The 20,405-nt window shown below is 34.7% G+C and overlaps 1 protein-coding gene across 1 annotated transcript in view; it reads left to right on the top strand.

The window, feature by feature from the left end:
- The first annotated feature begins 913 nt into the window (after positions 1–913).
- LOC145691943 (pyrethroid hydrolase Ces2a-like) overlaps positions 914–20,405 on the top strand; it is a 65,380-nt gene continuing 45,888 nt past the window's right edge. The window contains exons 1-3 of the mRNA XM_081767245.1: positions 914–1,138; positions 1,893–2,027; positions 5,507–5,651. Coding sequence (XP_081623371.1) covers positions 953–1,138; positions 1,893–2,027; positions 5,507–5,651 — 466 coding nt within the window. The 5' untranslated portion in view covers positions 914–952. The remainder of the gene's footprint in view (positions 1,139–1,892; positions 2,028–5,506; positions 5,652–20,405) is intronic.

The following is a 20,405-nucleotide window of genomic DNA, read 5'->3' as shown; positions in this document are numbered from 1 at the left end:
ATAACTCAATACTATATTCAGCTAGTTTATATTATGAAAACTAAATAAATCGAGATTACTTTTATTTCAGAGAATACTCTATCATAAACATAGTTTCAGTTGAAAAATTGAATGAGAAATTAAGAGGATACTTTTCAAAGATTTTAATTTTGTATTACTAAATATTTAAAAAGGCACATCTTAGCGTAAACACTATTTACGTTGAACCTGTTAAAAGTTATCCGCTGCTGATAAGCATCTAGCCTGTAACTAAAAAAAATCAATTTCCTAGGGTATATAGCTTATGATGGCTGTTCCTTTCTGATAATTTTTTTTTTGTATCAAAACATTCGTAATTCATGATGCGGTAACAAATGTAACATTTTGATAGGAATGTATCAATTAATTATGAAATCTCAATATTTCCTCTGGTAAGATAATGAGAGTATAAATTTTAGTTTATGATTCTGATGTTTAGATACTAGATACTAGATGTCACAAGTATCTAGTAGGATGTTATGTTCTGGTTCTTATTTTAACATGGCAAAGCTAAACGTTTTCAATGAAATCCTAAGATTTGCCAATTGTCATGAGACCATTTATGAATAATCACTTAATTGAATTGTCATTTGTATTTTATTTTACGTCAAGTTTTTTTCCAAATATTTGAGAATACATTTTAGTTATTTTACACTATTGTCATGCAGCAGTAACCTCCGAATATGGGGCAAGTCAATGTTTAATTGGTGTTTCTAGGAGTGGAATTAAGTTTAAAACTTATATATTTATCTTATCATTTTATTTACTCGTTGAGTCTTGACAACTATGAGAGCATCTAATCTATAATCTTCTTTTGCGATATAAACATGAACTTGGCGTTTATCACATATTGATTATATAATCTCTCTTGATAGTGCGGAAAATGCATAAATGAAGTGATTTTGTAATAGTTGTAGTACATTTTGGCTTAACGATGAAAGAAATTTGGATACTTTTTGCGATTGCTTTTGCAACGTATGCTCAAAATAATCCAGTAGTGAATATTCCGGGACTCGGGGCTCTCAGAGGGACAACTCTATTGACCAGGGGAAACAGGACTGTCCTGTCTTTTCTAGCTATTCCTTATGCAAAATCACCAAGTGGTGAGAGAAGATTTCTGGTGGGTACATAACAATTCTATTGAAGCTATCGACTTAACACTACATAAGTACAAATTTTGTTATACTCTTTCGGAAAACGTAATTAAGCATTTCTATTTTTATTAGTGTTCTTCGGACGATTATATAAATAACTATAAGAATGTGTATATATAATATCATTAGCAGCAGTTTGATATCCAATCACTGAAATCGTAATCTTATATGTTTTGTATCTTAGTGGTTTTAGGTTTAATTTTTTGTGCACGTCTGTTTCTAAATACATTCTTTATGGCAAACATTTTCTTATCTTATGCAATGATTTATTAGGACAATTTTGTTATTCTACCAAGAACTTCGAAAGTATTATACACTACATTATACAGGGTGGCCCAAAAGTAGATATACAGATCTGCATTTATCAAGTATGACCTTTTTATTTATTAAAATAATGCATTTATTTGCTTCGGTCTGTCCCGATCTTTAGGTATGAGTAACAAGAAATTAAGAACAAGTAATGAAGAAACTAAATCAATGCTTCTATGGATAACAATAACTAAATTATATAAAATGCAATGAGCCCATTAGTACGGGACTGGATGCCTATTTTGGGGCCACCATGTATTATGTAGTTTCTTTACAAACGTCTACATACATTTCAATTCTGAAAAAAAAGAAACAACAACGTCATAACTTGTCAAGAGCATAAAGAGTTTAACGTCATTTATTTATTTATCAAGAGATGAACCTTTAACGTAGCTTGATTCAACTTTTCAGCCACCAGTTGACGTCGAACCCTGGGATGGCGAATTGGACGTGTCGAAAGTAGGAAAACAATGTCCCCAGAATGGCATTACTGATACAGAAGGAGACATTGAAGATTGCTTAACATTAGATGTATATACACATGAGGTAAATGGCTCATCACTTTAGAAATAATACATATATATCTTCACAGAGTTTGAAGTTCTTAGTTAAACATTTATAATACTTAATATCAATACTGGTCTTCCAGAATTGGAAAATAGGAAATTTATTGATACTTGAATCGAAATATAATATAATACAATAATAGAATTCAACTTCAAATCAATTATTGATTTAAAATTAAATGAAAGATTCAGTTTACACAAGCAGTGTATTCATTAATAATTTCAATCATATTACTTTGATAATAAAAGAACATGCATTTGGTTCAACATATGTTCATAGTATAATAATGATTTTATCTCATAGATTTTATACTAACAAAATTTCATATCCAAGTTGCTTTCACATAATCTTGCAGTCGCTATATTTATTATGGAAAGAAAAAAGTTTGAGCTTTCTTAGAACTACGGATGATAAAAAAATCCACTGAATTACGTATGACACATTTTCGATTATGCTGAGTTATTGGCTAAATCATGCTACTTGGAAATGTCTAAGATACACAATTTAGCAAATCTTGAGGAATGTTTTATCTTGTAGTCTAGAACATATTTTCTTCTCTCTAGAGTTTAATGAATTGAATCATCATTGAAATTCTTTGTGTCGGACATAGTTCCGAAAACGTTTGAAAAGAAACAACATTTGGTTTATTTTTAGTCAATATGGATATAAGTTCCCATTTTCAAAACAAACACCATAAAAATCATAGAAAATGAATCTTCAATTTGATGTTCTCCAAGTTTTCAACTTACTAATGTAAATTATGTTTAACCTAATTCCAAGATAAAAGAATCTCACGCCAATATTGGGTCATTATTGACACATGGATATTTATCGTTATAAATGAAGTACTTGTTCAAATTTAAGGTATTTCAGAGTATGGATAAGGAAGAGACTCATTAATTATAATTTTCCGATTTTTATCCACATAGAGTGAAAGTTGTGGTGTTTGCCTCACCGTTATCGCAACTTCACTAGTACTGACTAGTGCAGTCAGACTCACGATGACGATTAACTTAAATAAATGCATTTAAAAGGGATGCTTTCGTTGGCGTTTCCACCTCCTTGCAAAATTGAAAATATTGTAGAGTGCATATCGTTTGACAAGAGCCATGTAATCATTTGGACGGAATACAACTGTTTTTAACATAAAAGGATTACAGAAATTTCAGTAAATGACAAATTCGGATTAAATGGATTATTTTATTAAAATATTACAAAATAAATGCACGATATTAGCGTTTTCCCTTTCGGAAAAGTATTTTGGAAATATAGGTGAAGAATACACATAATCACTCCTGTGCGCACTGATCAAAATATGAAAAAATAAAAATTTGATGTCGTGTCATTTCACTCACCTCTGGCGTCCCGAGTAGCATATTTAGATATTCTTTTCTATTATTTTAAGAACAACAATCAAATAATACATTTATTTTAATCACTTCTAAGGGAATATAATCCAGTTTGTGTAAATCAATCTGCTAAATTGCTTAAATTACATTTAATGTGTAATTATTTTCTGCTTTCGATTAAATTTCAAGGTGATTAAAATATACCTTCATGCTACACTTCTTAACAAAAATCCTTCTAAGAAACTCAGGATAAAATTAAAGGGACAGAATCATGTGCCTGGTTCACTATGATGTATTTGATTCTCAAAAATATTATTTTTAACACTACTCACTTCATTTGTTTAACATTAAAATCATATACAATATTGCTCAAAATAAAATGCTACAGATGCCAGTAGTTGATATATAGAACCAAGGGTGAGCATAGAGATGTTCTATCCAGTGATTTACTAGCTTAATTTCGGCGCATATGAAACATATAAAGGCTATTCAAAATGTCTTGCAGAGGGAAGCCACGCTCGAACGTGAATTCGTTGGTCAGTCGTCAATGACAGTACGCGCTACTACCTAAAAAAACACAGCCACTTCACGAAGAAAGACACGTTTCAGGGACAGGTACATGAGGGTGTAGATGGTCTCCAATCGAACATTATAAAATAGTAACAAGGGATTGGGATATAGGTTGCAACTTGGCCACTCGACCACCGTAGCAAGGTTGGAAACTTATTGTTTAAGCCAAGACTGAGTTAACTTTGTACGTATTATTGACTGGAATTGAATACTTTTGGAAGACTCATTTGATATTGGGCAATGAGGTATGAACATGTGGTTGATATTGTGAGATCCTACAGCAACCATCATACCAGTGACTGAGTTCTTTGCAATCTAGGAAGAATTGGAGTGGCTCCGATTGACAATGTTACATTCAGACGTCCATTTTTGGAATACAATGTACCCCCTAATGTCTATCAAATATTGTGTGGAACAAATTACATTTGAACCACATAACTACATACTTGCCCACTTACCTTTATGATCCTGCTCTACTGTAGCTGCAGCGTTAAAAAAGTCATCTGTTTGAAAAACAATAGATTATCAAACAGTATCTGGAATATGTTCTTCCGTAATGTATTTCGTTGCAGTCCAGTGATTATATTCCTGATGACTTGAGAAGTCCTCGGATGATCCATGGTAATGAATCCATACTGGCATATACGTAGTCCGGTTGACCAGTAGGTGAATAGCTCTGATTGGTTGAATAGGTTTCAATATGCCACTTAAGTTCTGACTTTCCTTAAACATATCAACAACTATCCCATTCTTGTATGTTTATCACCGGAACTGAAAAAAAGAATCAGAACTTGTTAACATATTGAGGATTCAAGCAATGAAACTCTACACTATCTCAGCCAAATGTGTCGCATTTTTACAGTATACCTGGTTACTTACAATACCGACCAGTTTGTCTTGAGAATTTTGCCTAGCAGTATTTGTTTCTTAAAGATAGTAGTAAATAAATATTGACCTTTATTTCTACACCAGTTTATTCAAACTTACTAAAATTCCTAAATGTTGGCAGAACCGCTAAGCATTAATTCAGTAACAGTAAAATAGCTACAGAAAGATAGGTTAATTACGTAGCAAAAGAAAATTATGTCGATTGTCCAAAGAAGAATAGGTTTTATATGCGTACATGAAGAATATGTTTTATATGCGTACAGAATAATATAATATTACATGAAGAATAGGTTTTATATGAGTATGAAAATCATAAAGATAACTTATAGGTGTACGTGAGTAACTGATACTTAAATATAGCAATTATAAACGTATAATACCTCAAATAATTTATTCTAGGTAATTAGTTTTGTATGTTCTTGTTCAATTTCAAATTAACTGATTATTAACTACGCCATGTCAGATGTGGTTACATAAAAATTATATAATGCAACTCAAGCTACGTAAACTTCAATAGAGAGAAATTAACTAAATTGTGGAATTCAAAGACATGAACGCTAAATTTATAGGCTTTACTAAAATCAATATTGCGCCTGCATGAAAGAATGGCCAAATCTATCGACTTGAAGATAAACTATATTTTCCTTCCAGGTGTCTAATGATTCAAATACTCCAGTGTTGTTGTACATACATGGAGGTGGTTTTTATGCTGGTTCCAGTACAGGAATGAAACATGACTTTTTAATGGACGAAGAAATAATTTTAGTTAGCATTCAATATCGACTGGGACTTCTAGGTAACTTTATTATAATCATTTATTTACCAAGTTTAAATAAATATTATAAATATTGAACTCTAAAAGATCTCTTAAATTGTAATATATAAAATTACGATCTCTAATGAGCAATGTAATATATGGTACAATTTTTCAGTTGTGTCATTGTTTCTTAATAATTGAATGTTCTAAAATAGAGTTTTATTGATATATATGCTATAGTATTCTTGTGCAAAGGTTAGCATTTAGTTGAACATGTTTTCTATCTATAAAGTAAAGTTCGAGTAGAAAAAGTTTTGTCTATGAGCCTTCACGTCGAGAATGGTTTGATACAAGGTGATACCTTATCCCCATTATTATTCAACTTTGTCCCAAAGTACACCATAAGGAAAATCAAAGAGAGTAACGGCCTAATTAGAGTTGAATGGTATTCGCCAGGTTATGGCGTGTGCTGATGATGTAAATTTAATAGGGGATCATAGGAAAAATAACCGAAGGAAATGCCGAAGTCTTATTAAACGCTTGCAGGGCCATTGGTTTAGAAGTAAATAGAGAAAAAAACTAAATACGTGGAAGTTCATCGGAACCATAATACGGCAAATTATGGATGTATTAAAATATCAAATAATACTTTTGATAAGGTGGATACTTTCAAATATCTAGAATCAATATTAACAGACGAAAATCTTATTCACGAAGAAATTAAATGTCGACTAAAAGCAGAGAATTCGTGTATTATTCAATTTCAAAATTTCTTGCCGTCGATTGCTTACTCTGACAAAAGAACGTAGACTGAAAGTATTCGAGAACAAGATAATGAGACGAATATTCGGACCCAGGAGGAACAGGAATGAGGAATGCCGTAAACTACATAATGAGCAACTAATAGTTTATACGGTTTACCAAACATTGTTAGGGGCATTCAATTTAGGAGGCTCAGGTTTGCAGGTCATGTAGTCAGGACGGAAGAAATTAGGAACGCTTTCAAAGTCTTAACTGGAAGACCAATCGGAAAACGACCATTAGGAATTCTAGGCGCAGATGGGAAGACAATATTAAGATGGATCTCGCAAAAATAGGAATACAAAGTAGAAAGTGGAACCAGTTGGCTAAGGATAGAAGTCAGTGGAGAGCTTTAGTGAACGCGGCGGCATTGAATCTAGCGGTTCCATAGGCCATAGAATTAGTCAGTTAGGTATTTTCTATTCTATGTAGGTCAAGAAGTAAAATGAAATATTTTAGTTTAACGTCCCACGATTATGCCCTTTAGGTTAAAGGAAACGATGATTAAAGGAAGTGGGTGATGACGGAAGGATTGGTGTAATGAAAAAGTGGGAGGAAACGGTATTACCGCGAGAAAAGCCACGGATACGATATTCTTCACCATAAACTTACATGGCCGGGATCGAACCAGGGACCGTACACACCAGAGGTCAGTGCTCTACCGAAGAAGCCACCGTGTCCCCTCCTAAAATAGCTCAAACATTTGGCATGAAATCGTATAAATAAAAATTAAAAGGCTTAGTAATTTAATTGATTGTTTTCTTTTCCAACGGATTTTATTCAAATCTTTGTATGATAATAACAAAATAGTCTGTTTGCCATTAATGCACTTCCTTTGGTAGGAATCTGAATACTTCGGTAGATCAATATCTGATGGTAAGTAACTGTTCGTTTCCAAGGACAATATAAAAACAAAAATATTTAACTACACAGCGGTTAAGGGTTTGTAGATTTCTCAAGTATTTTAACTCTTGTTAAGTAAAAAGCAGTTGGTATTTTCACATTTAAATTCTCAAGTCTTCATGAAATACGTGTATCTCCACGCTATCTAGCAGTTTGGTATCACTGGCAACTCAACATTAGAAATGAGAAAATAAAATTGAAAACTTTCAATATATCATTCAGTAGAAATTAAATATTGAGAAGAAGTGTTTACGTTGACTCCAAGTATAGAATGGTCCGTTGAACAGTGTTGCCATTAACAGAAGAGAAAATTTGAATTTTGAAAAGATACAGTAACTTGAAAAAGTCACTAGTGCAGCATGGTTTGAAACATATAATGCAAGTTGGTAGAACATGAGGAACAGTACTCTGGTTATTTATGTGAGATCGATAAGTCACGTACTGACTGAGATATTCGTTATCCTGTTAAAACTAAGAAGTGCGATTTGTAAAAGATGGAAACAGTGCGTTGGCCAACGGCGTTTATATTTAATACTTGTTTCACATTATTTCTCGAAAAGTATGCATCACTGATCTGCATTTACCATTTCTATTGTCTTTGTTTTCATTGTTGCTTCCAATTATGACATCCAATTTAGGTCATTCGATTTACAAAAACATAATTTTCTCTTGGGTTGAAAACACTCTTCATCCGCTGATATTCGTTAATACACGGGTAGGTGTCCTCCTTTCTCTACTTCCTTCGTGCAAAGTTTAGTTTCTCTGTCTCGTTTGGTTTCTCCGTTATCAAGGTAGATCCTTCTAAATTATAATATAAAGTCGATACTTCATTTCATGATTTTGTCATCACTTCAGCACAGATTATCGTTCTCGCACGGAGCTGCTATTTCACTAATGCGTGTTTACTTTCACATAGAATGCATTTCGCGGGTGTGCGTACCGTACCATGTAATTACCCAATATTATAGACACCCTTATATCTATCTATCTATCTATCTATCTATCTATCTATCTATCTATATATATATATATATATATATATATATATATATATATATATATATATATATATATACCATAGTGGTCATACAGGTTGGACTCCCAGATCAACGCAGTTGAATTCTCTAGATTTTCGTGTTTGGGGAAACCTCAAAAAACGTTGTTTACAACCAGGGCCGTGCCGGGATACTAACGAGGGCGGTGGACAAGTCTACCAAAAGGGCGCCCATACAAACGTATATATATATATATATATATATATATATATATATATATATATATATATATATATATATATATATATATATATATAATGTGTGTGTTATAACTTAATTAATGTCTTAAACATTTGGAGGTGTTTCCTGTCCCCGAGATAAAACGTAAAATATAGACCAACCTGGGTGTAGAAATGCCTCGGTGCTGTGAACACCCGAAAATTTTCGGAAAAATGCAAAAACAGCCATACTCGAGAACAAGAGGTCAGATCGAAATTGGGCAAAAGAGAACGTTAATTATATTTAATTATGGATTCCATTAGTATGCAATCGTGTGTAGTGCAATGGCGGTACAAGGGTGACACCCAAAGAAACTGGAGTATTCCTTCGAGTAGTTCAGCAAACGTTGAATAAGGAAATGTACAAAAATCAAGTACAAGATTTCAACAATCAAAATTAATAGCTCAGAGTTCAAATTAGAACACTTATGATTAGAATTAGAAAGAGAAATAAACATGTGTAATTGATCTATTTTGTCTCAGCACAAAATAAACTCTCGGGAGAAGAGTTTAAATGAAAAGAATTCTTTAAGCATCGCAGTTATATCTTCTAGGCTAATGGCAACGGTTGACAAATTAACTGCTTCCTGTCCAAAGTAAGAGTGTGTGAAAATGGAAAAAATAATTTTTGATCCAGATTAGGTTTATAATGACTGTGCATAAGACAGTCAGACAGCAAAGATCATGTATGATGAACGAGAGTGCAAGGGATTCTTCACATGACAACAGTGGTTGTCACAAATTATGTCAACACAATTGGGGCAAAAGTAAGCTGCATTAAATGATTTCCCCCTTGTAATACGTAATTCTGTGGAAGATAATAACTCCGAGCACAGAAGCAATGAAACTCGACGAATCACAAGCTGTTGCGTTTGTTGCATAATGATACAAAGAAATACAGTTTCAAATTACCGATTTATTCTGTTTCGTACAAAGTAGGATAATTATGAAATACTCAGAAGTACCTTGTACAGTACCTAGGTATTTGTGCAATGCAGTATGTGTACACGAGACAGATGTGAATAATAAGAGTTCACAGTCTCATATTGTGGACCATTGACCGTATTGCAAAGATGATATCGGCGAAGAAAATTTTTCCGCATGCGGTGAAACACACCTGAAATTTCGGAGATGACTGCCGCTGCTGTAATAACCCGAGCAACAAATTCCTCGGCTGTTGTAGCTGGTGTTGCATACAAAATGCGTTTCAATCATCCCCTTTAAAAGGAATCAAAGGGGCGTCAAGTAGGGTGAACGAAATCGTCATAACACAGGTCCTCCCCAGTCTAAAAATCTGGAATGTTTCATTTAGGTAGCTCTGCATATTTTTGTTAAAATGTGCAGGTGGTCTGTTATGCTGGGATCACATCTGCTGCCTTATGTTCAAGAGCATGTTCTAACAATTTCGGGAGAACATTGCGTAAAAATAAAAATACGTCCTCCCACACAGGCGAGTCCATAATAAATAAGGTCCTACCACAAAATTATCCACCATACTGCACAGCACGCTCGCATTAAATAACTGCTGCTGATCGTTCACTAGAGTTGCATATGGACTTTTACGCCCTACACTTGGCTACTGCTAGTTTCAGGACGGTCTCTGATCATTCCAAGTTCGCTGTCTTCAAATTCAACTGCCCACATTGTGCGATTCCGATTTCACGTAGGGGAAATTGAAGAGACCTTATCTCTCGAATACGAATATGGACGCCTGGAAAAAATACAGGGAAAATTAGTCTCCTTTGAGGGCGACGGTCATGATATAAGCGAATCCTCTGGGCTATTTCACTTTGCCTCTCCATAAATGAGGTGCGTATCTGCCAGCTCATGGATAGGGCAATCTGCCATTGTGCAGGCACACACAGATTAGCACAATCAATTTTGCTTAAACATCAACGTCTACACTTTTAAACGACCGTAAATACCCAGACACAACCCTCTAACGTTGAACGCATCGCTTCCTATTCTGTTATACAGGAATTCCATCGGACTAAGTATATCAATCAAGTTGCGTAGATGCCTACTAAAACACAGCCACGCTAACTGACGCTATTCCACAACAAAACTGCAGAGAGCCACTCGTAATTGACACACAAGGGACGATAGTTCCGTAGTGTGCGACTAAAGTATCATGCCCTTAGTGAAAGTACTATAAGCTACGTATGTACTGCTACATGTACAGAAAAGTGCCACATTCTCTTTCTTCCATGTAGGTATTCCATCGAGCTACAAGGTACATTAGAACGGCAAAAAAAGATTTTCGCCCATTTTTGGATGTAATTTCAACGAGTTTTCTTCTAGAAATTTTCTACAGCAGTGACAAAATCAAAATGTAAGTGAGCTACAATAGGACGCGATTTTGGTATATTCGGTATATTTGGTATATTGGTATAGTTTTTCGTAGCTCATGGGTAAGGGGAGGTTTGCCAACTCCAAGGCAGGGGAAAAGCCCTTCGAAAAAAGTATACCTGGAAGAATATTTATCTAACGGATAAATCAAGTATACTGTCCCAGTGCATTTCTTCGTATCGATATGTAACGTGTACAACATCTCGTGTTTCGTCTATTTTTGTTGCTTCTGTGCACAGAAATAATATATACCACGGAATTACATATTACGAGGAGAAAACCCTTTAATCTAGCTTACTTTTGTCAAATATATATTCAGGAAATATTTGGGAATCCTTGTGTTATATGGAGAATTCGTTCGTCGCTTATGATCTTTGCATTTTTGGATACTACATGTTGTGTTTATTTACATTCCACCTGACTGTCCTATGCACAATCGTTTTAAACTTAATCAAAGTTATTTTTTTCATTTTCACACAATGGTAACTTGGACAGGAAGCTGTTCATTTATCATCCGTCACCATTAGCCTAGAAGACATAACTGTAATACGTTAAAGATTTCATTTCATTTAAATTTTTCTTCCGAGAGTTTATTTTGTACTGAGACAAAATACATCAATTACACATGTCTACCTCTCTTCCTTTCGAATTATAAGTATTCTCCTAACTTGAACGATATAGGGTCTACTATTATTTCGGCTGCATGAAATTGCGCACATTTTTCCAGTTTTATCAGTTTTATCTGATAAGCCGTTGACAAGCTGTCATAATGTACAAGATTGCGCACAAAAATATTAAGCAACGTTGTCAGCTGGAAAACATTTTCTCTTTTGGCATGTTTCTATATGTGTGTGACTTTATTGACAAGTGTAATTTAGAAAATACAGAGGAATTAACACATAAGCATATGAAGAAGTGCAGAGAAGTGATTTACTGTATTCGAAAATAAAACTCACACCAGTTCGTCCGAGAAATATTACAGAGGCTGTTGGACAAACGATTGAAAGAGAAGATGAGTTAAGTCATGATGGAGAAAAAGTTTCTATTTGCAAATCAAGAAGCTAAGATTGTCGTCCTTGGCTAGTAGTGAGAAGTATGCCGTCTATATAATTATTAATAATAATGATAACTTTGAGAACGTCATCATAATGGTTTGCTTCGTTTTATTTAGGTTTCCACCTAGAATACGGGCTTCAAAACCCTCAGTAGCTTTTCGAACGACGAATGGGGCGGAAACATTTCATAAGCATTACAATGAACAAGTCTATTCACAGGGTCCAAATATTTATTAAGTGATCATCTTTGCTGCATCGTTGTTGAAGATGCAATCAGAAACAAAATTGAAATTAAGATCATTTACGAAAGGATATACCAATACACAAAGAAAGGAAGATTTGAGGAGACATAACTTAATATAGAAACAGTATCAAATACGTAACGGGTGATACATATTCAGAGTATCAGACAAGAAGAATTAAATTTCTAAAACTTGTAGGCTTAAAATTGCAACCGGGAAAATTTTAGCATGTGGATTATAAATATGAAAACTTGGTTTCCGAGATACCTCGACTTGTATTTACTGATCAAATTATATTTAATTAAGCCTCAATATAATTTTTATTTTATTTCTAATTTCTGTTTCTATCCTAGTATGGAGGAAAACCCTGTTTGCGTACAGATTTTAAAGCTACCATTGTGGCAATGTTTTACAAAAATCTGTCTTCAAAAAGACCAACAGATTTGTGCGCAATTTTGCATCTAGAGTGTGCGCAATCCAGTCGCTCCCTATTATTTCTGATTGACGAAATCTTGAATTTTATTCATTTCCCTCACTCAACGTTTGATAAAATGCTCAAAGAAATACTCCACTTTCTTTGGGAGTCACCCTTGCGCCTCCATTGCACTATATCTCATTGTCACTAGCTGAATCTAAAATTAATGGACATTCTCTTTTGTCTGACTTTGATCCGACGTTTTGTTCTTGAGTTATGGCTGTTTTTACATTTTTCCACAAATTGTTGGGTGATCAAGGTGCCGAAAGGATGCATTTTTACACCCAGCTTGATTCATATGTTCGTTCTATCTCGGTGGCAGGAATCACCGCCTGAGGTTTGTTATAATTAAGTTACGCCCTGTGTATATAGGACGCCATTTATGTTAAATTCACTCAATTTATTTAGTAACGTAAATAGCTAAACCGTGAAAACGTCTTTATTAGAGAAACATTATTATTTCTTCTGATAAATTTTTTGTCCAACAAAATGAAGCTAAATGCATACAAATATACATATAAAATTTGTATATACTAATAAATGAATATAGTTATATTTTAGAAATAGAATAGGCACTGATTGTTCGAACATTGTTCGAAAACACACAGGAACAATCAAATTTGTAAATAAAGAGCTTAAAAGAAACTTGAATTGTATAAACTGCGCTATGTCGATTACGCTTAACTTCTGAAACTTTTTTGACAATAAATGAGTAGCAGCACGAAAAACTCCTGCATTATGTTATCACATAGATCTGCATGTTAATTGCTTTACTGGCTTTATACATAATTTGAAAAGTGATTCTACCCTTTATCTGTTCTCTCTCAAGAGCAATTGTATGAATGCATAATACAAAACTAGTATACAGAAGAATTAAAAAAAAAAAAAAAATATTTCGTAGGCCGTCTTTTATAAGGGCGAACTATATCCTTCGCAGGATCTTTACCAACAGTCACTATATTAATTTACTATAGTGAAATGGTATGCTACAGAACATCTAAAGCCACTAATATATAATGTTTCGCTGGGCGCTCTGTGTGCAGGGCGCACTGTACCCTTCAAATGAGTCTTAATCAACAGTAAAACTATGTATTCATTGTACAGAACTATGCCATACAGAAGAATAAATAAAACCGTTTATATTTGATGTGGTTTCGCAAGGGCGCAGTGTACCCTTCAGAGGTTCTTTACCAACAGTAAGAGTATGTATTCATTGTACAGAACTGTACCATAGAAGAATAAATAAAAGCGTTTATCTTTGATGTGGTTTATCTTTGATATGGTTTGATATAAAGGGCGCAGTGTACTTACCACAGATTCTTTACCAACAGTAAAAGTATGTATTCATTGTATAGAACTGTGCCACACAGAAGAATAAATAAAAGCGTTTATCTTTGATGTGGTTTCGCAAGGGCGCCTTATATAAAGGGCGAAGTGTACTTATCACAGGTTATTTACCAATAACAACTGTAAGAATTTATTATACAAAAAACTCGTCCCTTTATTTATAATGTGATATTTCGGAGGGCGCACCGGGACATGTCCCGGTGTCCCGGTGGGCCAGCACGGGCCTGTTTACAACTCTCGTACTGACACACACTTGCCGACTCACTAAAACGCATTGAAGATGCTTGTGAATAGTCACGCAACACACACTGGGAGTGATGGAACGTATTCCCAACTCATTACAGCTACGATTAGCACGTTGCATAGATGTGAGGGGACAGGACTTTGAACATGTTCTGAACATACAAACGTTTTCGGTTGCTTTGCGGCCAGGAATTGTGATTTCATATTTTTTTTTTCATTTTTGGCCATTACTTTTGAGACACACAAGATATATATATATATATATATATATATATATATATATATATATATATATATATATATATATACAGGGTGTTAATGAACTATACCGACAAATGTTAAGAGGTGATTCCTCACATCAAAATAACAGAAGAAGTTTACATGGACCTATCGAGAAAAAGGGCATAGTTTCAGAGCTAGGGCTGTCCAAAATCGCGAAAAAGCCAACTTTCAAGAGGCCCCATTTCGAATTCCGGTGACTGGATGGTGGTCTCTTATCAGCATAAAGGAAGTTACGCATACGCAATCCAAAAATGCATCTTTCATTAATGTTCAATAGGCGTACAGATTATTCTCTGCAAGATGAAATTCCAAGACATACCATAAATCAAATTTTCAGATATGCTCTGATTTTATGATTGGTCGAAAGTAGGCAAACGACAAGCCTTTGTAGCAGTGAACACGGAATCCTTTGGCGGAAGTGTTAAATATCGTCAGCAGCACGGTTTCTCGTACTCGGGAAAACGCATGGTGCGATGTTTTCTTTCTCCCTTATAAGTGAAGAAATCGTGAAAAATACAGCGTGACGAAATACATATCATCACACGTTATTCCGATCACAAAGAAAGATGGAGCTGCCGGTCCTAACACTTCCGCCTTCCCTCCGAAACATTGGATGTCCATTGTTGTCAAGGTTTACCTCCTGCCTACTTTGTATCCTTCTTGAAATCAGGGTATCTGAAAACTATTGAAAACATATTTGAGAATTACACCCTGTAGGAAATACCGTGTACGCCTATTGACAATTGGTGAAATTTAACGCTTTTGGATTTAACGCTGATAAGAACCACCATCCACACTTAATGGAATTTGAAATAGGACCTATTGAAATGTGTCTGTTCACCGATATTGAACAGCCAGCTAGCTCTGAAATTATGCACTTTATATATATATTATATATATAGTGTGTTCTAGAAATGGCGGCCATGGACTACAGAACACTATTCTACAAATCAAAATGAAGCGAAAAATATATATAATTGTATACCTTTCGGGTCCTCGTCTGAGGACGCAAATTCCACTATGTGGGAACATCAAAGATAAAAAAAAAACATAGAGTAGATATACAAATTTATTAAATAGTTACATCGATTCTATCCTGATGGCAATTAAAGTTCCAACCTAATTTGCGACGTTGCCACATAGTGAATTTTTGATTCCCCATAGCTACTGAAAAGGCCTCAGAGCGTATTCCATTAAAAGGTATTTTCACTTTGTAGAATAGAGCTCTGTTGTCCGTGGGCGACGTTATCAGCGTTTTTTTTTTTTTTTTTTTTTTTTACAATTTTCATTTGTATAGCAAATTGCGATACAAATTGAAATTTGTATAGCCATTTATAAAGTTTGTGTCACATTTTCTGTACTATAATGAGTAATTATAAATTCATAAATGATGTCCAATAAATGTGAAAGTACTTCACAAGTCCATTCATTATGAATGAAATTGTGAATTAATTTCGTATTTTCTGGATATTTTTCATGAATCTATTATTATTATTATTAACTATAATTACGCGGCAATAAAAATAAAAAAAATGTAGAATCCCAAGCAGTTGATGGGTTCATTGCAAGCCTAATAAGCATGGAAAGTAAAGTATCAGAAACATAGCAATAAAGTAGATAAAAATTTGAAACCTTGTCATTTTAAACAGTCCTTGCAAATTACAGCAAAATGCATGCATTACTATTTGCTGACCAATAAACTCCTTGACAAAAATACAGCAGGAGAAAATTATTGACTACGAAACATGTACCATACTTCGTCACTTGATAAATCAGCTGAACTAGTACTCGGTCTTGAACCATACGGAGCAGTTTTTAGGTTACATGGATATATACCGAACGGGATGGTGGAAGTGGTTCTAGTGGAAGACCTTCAATAGAAATTCTCACCAACCAGTCAAGTGTTTCATTTCTGAGTCGTTTCGTTTTCACGCGCTTCATTGTTGAGAATGCACAATCAATTTTGGAACTGGAGAAAGAGAACAGCCTCAAAATATTTATCAGATGAACAAAGTTCGGAGAATGTTCCCCATATTTCTTCACAACAATTGTCCGAAGTTTAATTCCCAACAAATGTGTAATATTAACGCGCCAAAGAATCTTGAAGTCTGTCCATTCATGAAGCATTAACACTTGATTTTTAACTCGTAACCTTTGATAGTGCCCCAAAGTTCGAAAGTTCACTTTCCTTTCTTGGCCACACTTTATCGAATACGATTTTCATACCATTTCTGATCAGATTATTTTCGTGCAAGTCCGAAAACCTACGGTGAACAATGTCGTGCAGATTTGTCCAAAGATCTTTATAATTTCTTTTAAAGGTTTCAACAGAAGAAGAATTTGTCAGCGCTATCCCTTCAAATTCAAATTGTCTGATTCCCAAGTCCCTTCAACTGTTTCAAAGAGTAACATTGTAAGAAACGAAGAGAAAGTACTAGATTTCGTCATTTAGAGAGGTGTATAAACGTTTGAGAAGTTTCACAGCGTATAACATGTCAATTTCATTCCCTTGCGACGCATGAAAGAGCTTGGAGAAGTCATTAAATATTTCTTTTACAAAAACAGTATCCACACAATAAACTTTGCCGATTTAAGTTTTCGAACCAGCCACACTAATTTATATCTGATTTCGTGAAATGAATTTTGAGTAGCAATTGTCTCGAGTTGATTCATAGTAACCCCATAATTTTTTGTCACAAGCAGTGTTGAATTCAGGCATGTTCAAGAGGGGCATGAGCCCCCCTAGAATATAAATGTGCTTCCCTTTGAATATCTATACAAATGAATTCAAATATTTACTTTTTCTGTTTCTTTTTTTAAATTAAAGAGTCTTAAAAACAGATTTTCATTTTTAAAAGAAAATTAGTTTCTTCTCTTGCAGAAACTAACTCTTCTAATTAACAAATTTGCAAGCGGTCCCAAGTTCCATTCCCGTTGGGGGCACTCGGTCGAAAAAGCGTAAAAAGCTTTTTCAGGCCAGCAATTCTGAATGAGGTTATCCTGTGTTTTTCTCATTCACACAAGGCAAATTCTGTTGTAGTACCTAACTTCTAGCTCCTAGGGCCCATTCTTCCTTCCGCAATTCTTTCTTACTTTTTTTTTCCTGGATAGTGTGCTCGCCCAGGGACATAATCCCTCATACATGACAGGGCTAAATGGCCATGGGTGTCGTAAGCTCAGAAATCTCAATTCTAAACCCTAATTAACAAACCGCGTTCTCATATAAAGTCGAAGTTAAATTAAAACTTGGAAATTAGAAACACACAGAGACAAACGCTTTACAAAGTTACTTAGGGAAAATGGCAGTATGTTGATTATTGCAACCGACCAGATATAGAAAAGTTCGGAGGTAGAACTTGGTAAAAAAAATGAAACAGCCTCGAATAAGGTTCAAATTAGCCTTCATCTTCCTGACTCATTCTCCACATAGACCTACGTATTGCGTAAGTTTCGAGAAGTGATGTTTTAGAAGCCTTCCTGCACTGTTGGGAGCCAGGAAGGAAGGCAAAAAGTCGGAAAAGAGAGTCTCTCAAATGGAGGTGTAATGTGAAGGATTTCCGCACTGGATTTTAAAGAGAGATTTCTGTGTTTTTTACGTTTTGTGCATTTCGGCATTCGCCTCGTGGCACTAAGAAAATCTTTTGGAAAATTTTGGGTTAAAGTGGCCTTGCCGCACCAAATCCGGAAGTGTTCTTTTAATGTTCCCCCTTAAATTTTGATTGCCCCCTTGTACAGAAGTCTGAATTCAACACTCATCTAAAGATTCAGGGCCTGCTTTTTTGTGAGAAAACCATCGAACCCCCTCTATCCTAGTCAGTGGCACTGAACAATTTTCAGCACCTACTAATACAGCCAACTCCTGAAACTCAGCTAAACGAGTGTGGCTTTTACGGTAAACGTCATGTACGTCATGTAAAGAACTAAGTATTTCTGAAAGGCAGTTCGATTTAATACACTCCTTAACCCTTCAGTACACATGTTTTGTCTGAGAAGCACGCAGCAAGCAATGAGATTATATTTTTCTGTTTTTTCAATAGATAACACATAGATACTATTGTGCCACTAAGTGTATCTTCCATTGTGATTGCCGAGAGTCAATCGCTCATATTTGTATAGTTCGTGCTTGAGTTGTCTGTGAGCGGGATGGTATTGTTTTTGTTGTGTGCCTGTCAGGCACCACCCGTGTACTCGAGTAACATAGGAAACATTGATTGAAAATTTCGTTGGAAAACTCGTAATTTGTGTTTTGTAGTCAATGTCGAAAGAAAGTGACTGTTTTCGGTCAAATTTCTCGTTTCTCCTACAGTCACCCGTCCGAATTGGATTTTTCGAAAGATGATTCGGATTCTGACCCTACTTTTCAACATGCTAGTTCTCACAACAGTGAAACTGAGCTTCAAAGCTGCCAGGGTTTTTATGTTCCGAAGAAAGGAAGAATTCTTACTTTCGTCAATGCACCACCATGACAATATTGACAGTGAAACCTGTGATAGTAGAAAAACTGAAATTATAAGATTTTACGAAAGGACGAAGGGGTAGGTATATGCAGCAGATGCAACGTGCACAGAATACGAAGTAGGTAGAAATGTACACAGACAGCCACTGTGTTTGTTCTATATACTGATGAACATTTCTGGAATAGACGCCTATATTGTGTTTCTATCAAATATTAATCAAGAGAACTCTATATCAAGAAGGGAGTTTCTCAAGAACTTAGAACTTAATTACCGAATAAATGAGAGAACGAGCTCAGCTGCGTTATCTGCAGCGACACAACAGGAGCCAACTGCAAGAATATCAGGTTTTATACCAGAACAAAGGAAGACCCACTCCAAGAAAAGACACGAGATGCTGCAAGTGCAAAAACAGTGTAACATCATGTTTTTGTAAGTTGTGCCAAAAGTAGCTTTGCCCCAAACACTATGCAATGTTATGCACGGAATGAATTGAAGACAATTTGTATGAATGAAAATGACAACTTCTTGACCTGTGGTTCAAACAATACACCGTACACTTATAAACCTCAATATTAAACCTTTGTTTATGTTAACACACATTCTTCCTAATATTTCATGTGTGCAAGAAGATGCAATTTCTTCGAAGTCTAACTTTACGGCGTAAGATTTGATTGCATGCGTTATTAATAAGATAAAGCAAACAAGTTTAATTAATTTCGGAAAATAACATAAAAATGTTCAGTTTCATGTTTTGAATATTATATATCAACACATGTATATTGTGAAACTTAAAGGTAGTTTATTTAAAAAGTATTTTATATATGTTTAACTTAATTATATTTTGTAGTGCCTCACAGACAAAACCCATGCACTCACGTAGCAACAACTTCACTTGTATACTGAAGGGTTAATACTTAATTCTAAGCGATGACTGATGCAGTATACTGTAAGTAACCAAGGGCAATTTTTCTTCAATTCTGCTGTTACACGCTTTCTAGAGCCCAGGTTAACAGAAATCCAGATTGATGGGAACACAGCCACTCTTTTACGCCATTTTTCACAAGGATGGAAAGAACAACTAAGACCAATAATTTGAGAAGATCTATATGACAGATGATCGTCTCTATGAGATGGAGGGGTCCTTTCTCTGTTAAAATCCCGTTACTACAAAGAACAAGAACTCCGTCATTACTAATCTAGATGCGAAAATAACTTCGAATTGGAAATAAGAGATCAATGGGTTTAATTTTGGGGAGTGGTTATAGGGAAACTTCAGAATTTACTGTTTTTCTTGGAATTCCAAGCTTAATGCTGGACAAAGTTTATATTTTATTATACTGTTTGTCACGTTCAGCGAAATGAGAGT

Source organism: Thermobia domestica, chromosome 8, assembly GCF_964235325.1.
Source record: "Thermobia domestica chromosome 8, izTheDome1.hap1.1, whole genome shotgun sequence".
NCBI lineage: Eukaryota > Metazoa > Arthropoda > Insecta > Zygentoma > Lepismatidae > Thermobia > Thermobia domestica.
This window is presented reverse-complemented; position numbering and strand designations above follow the sequence as displayed.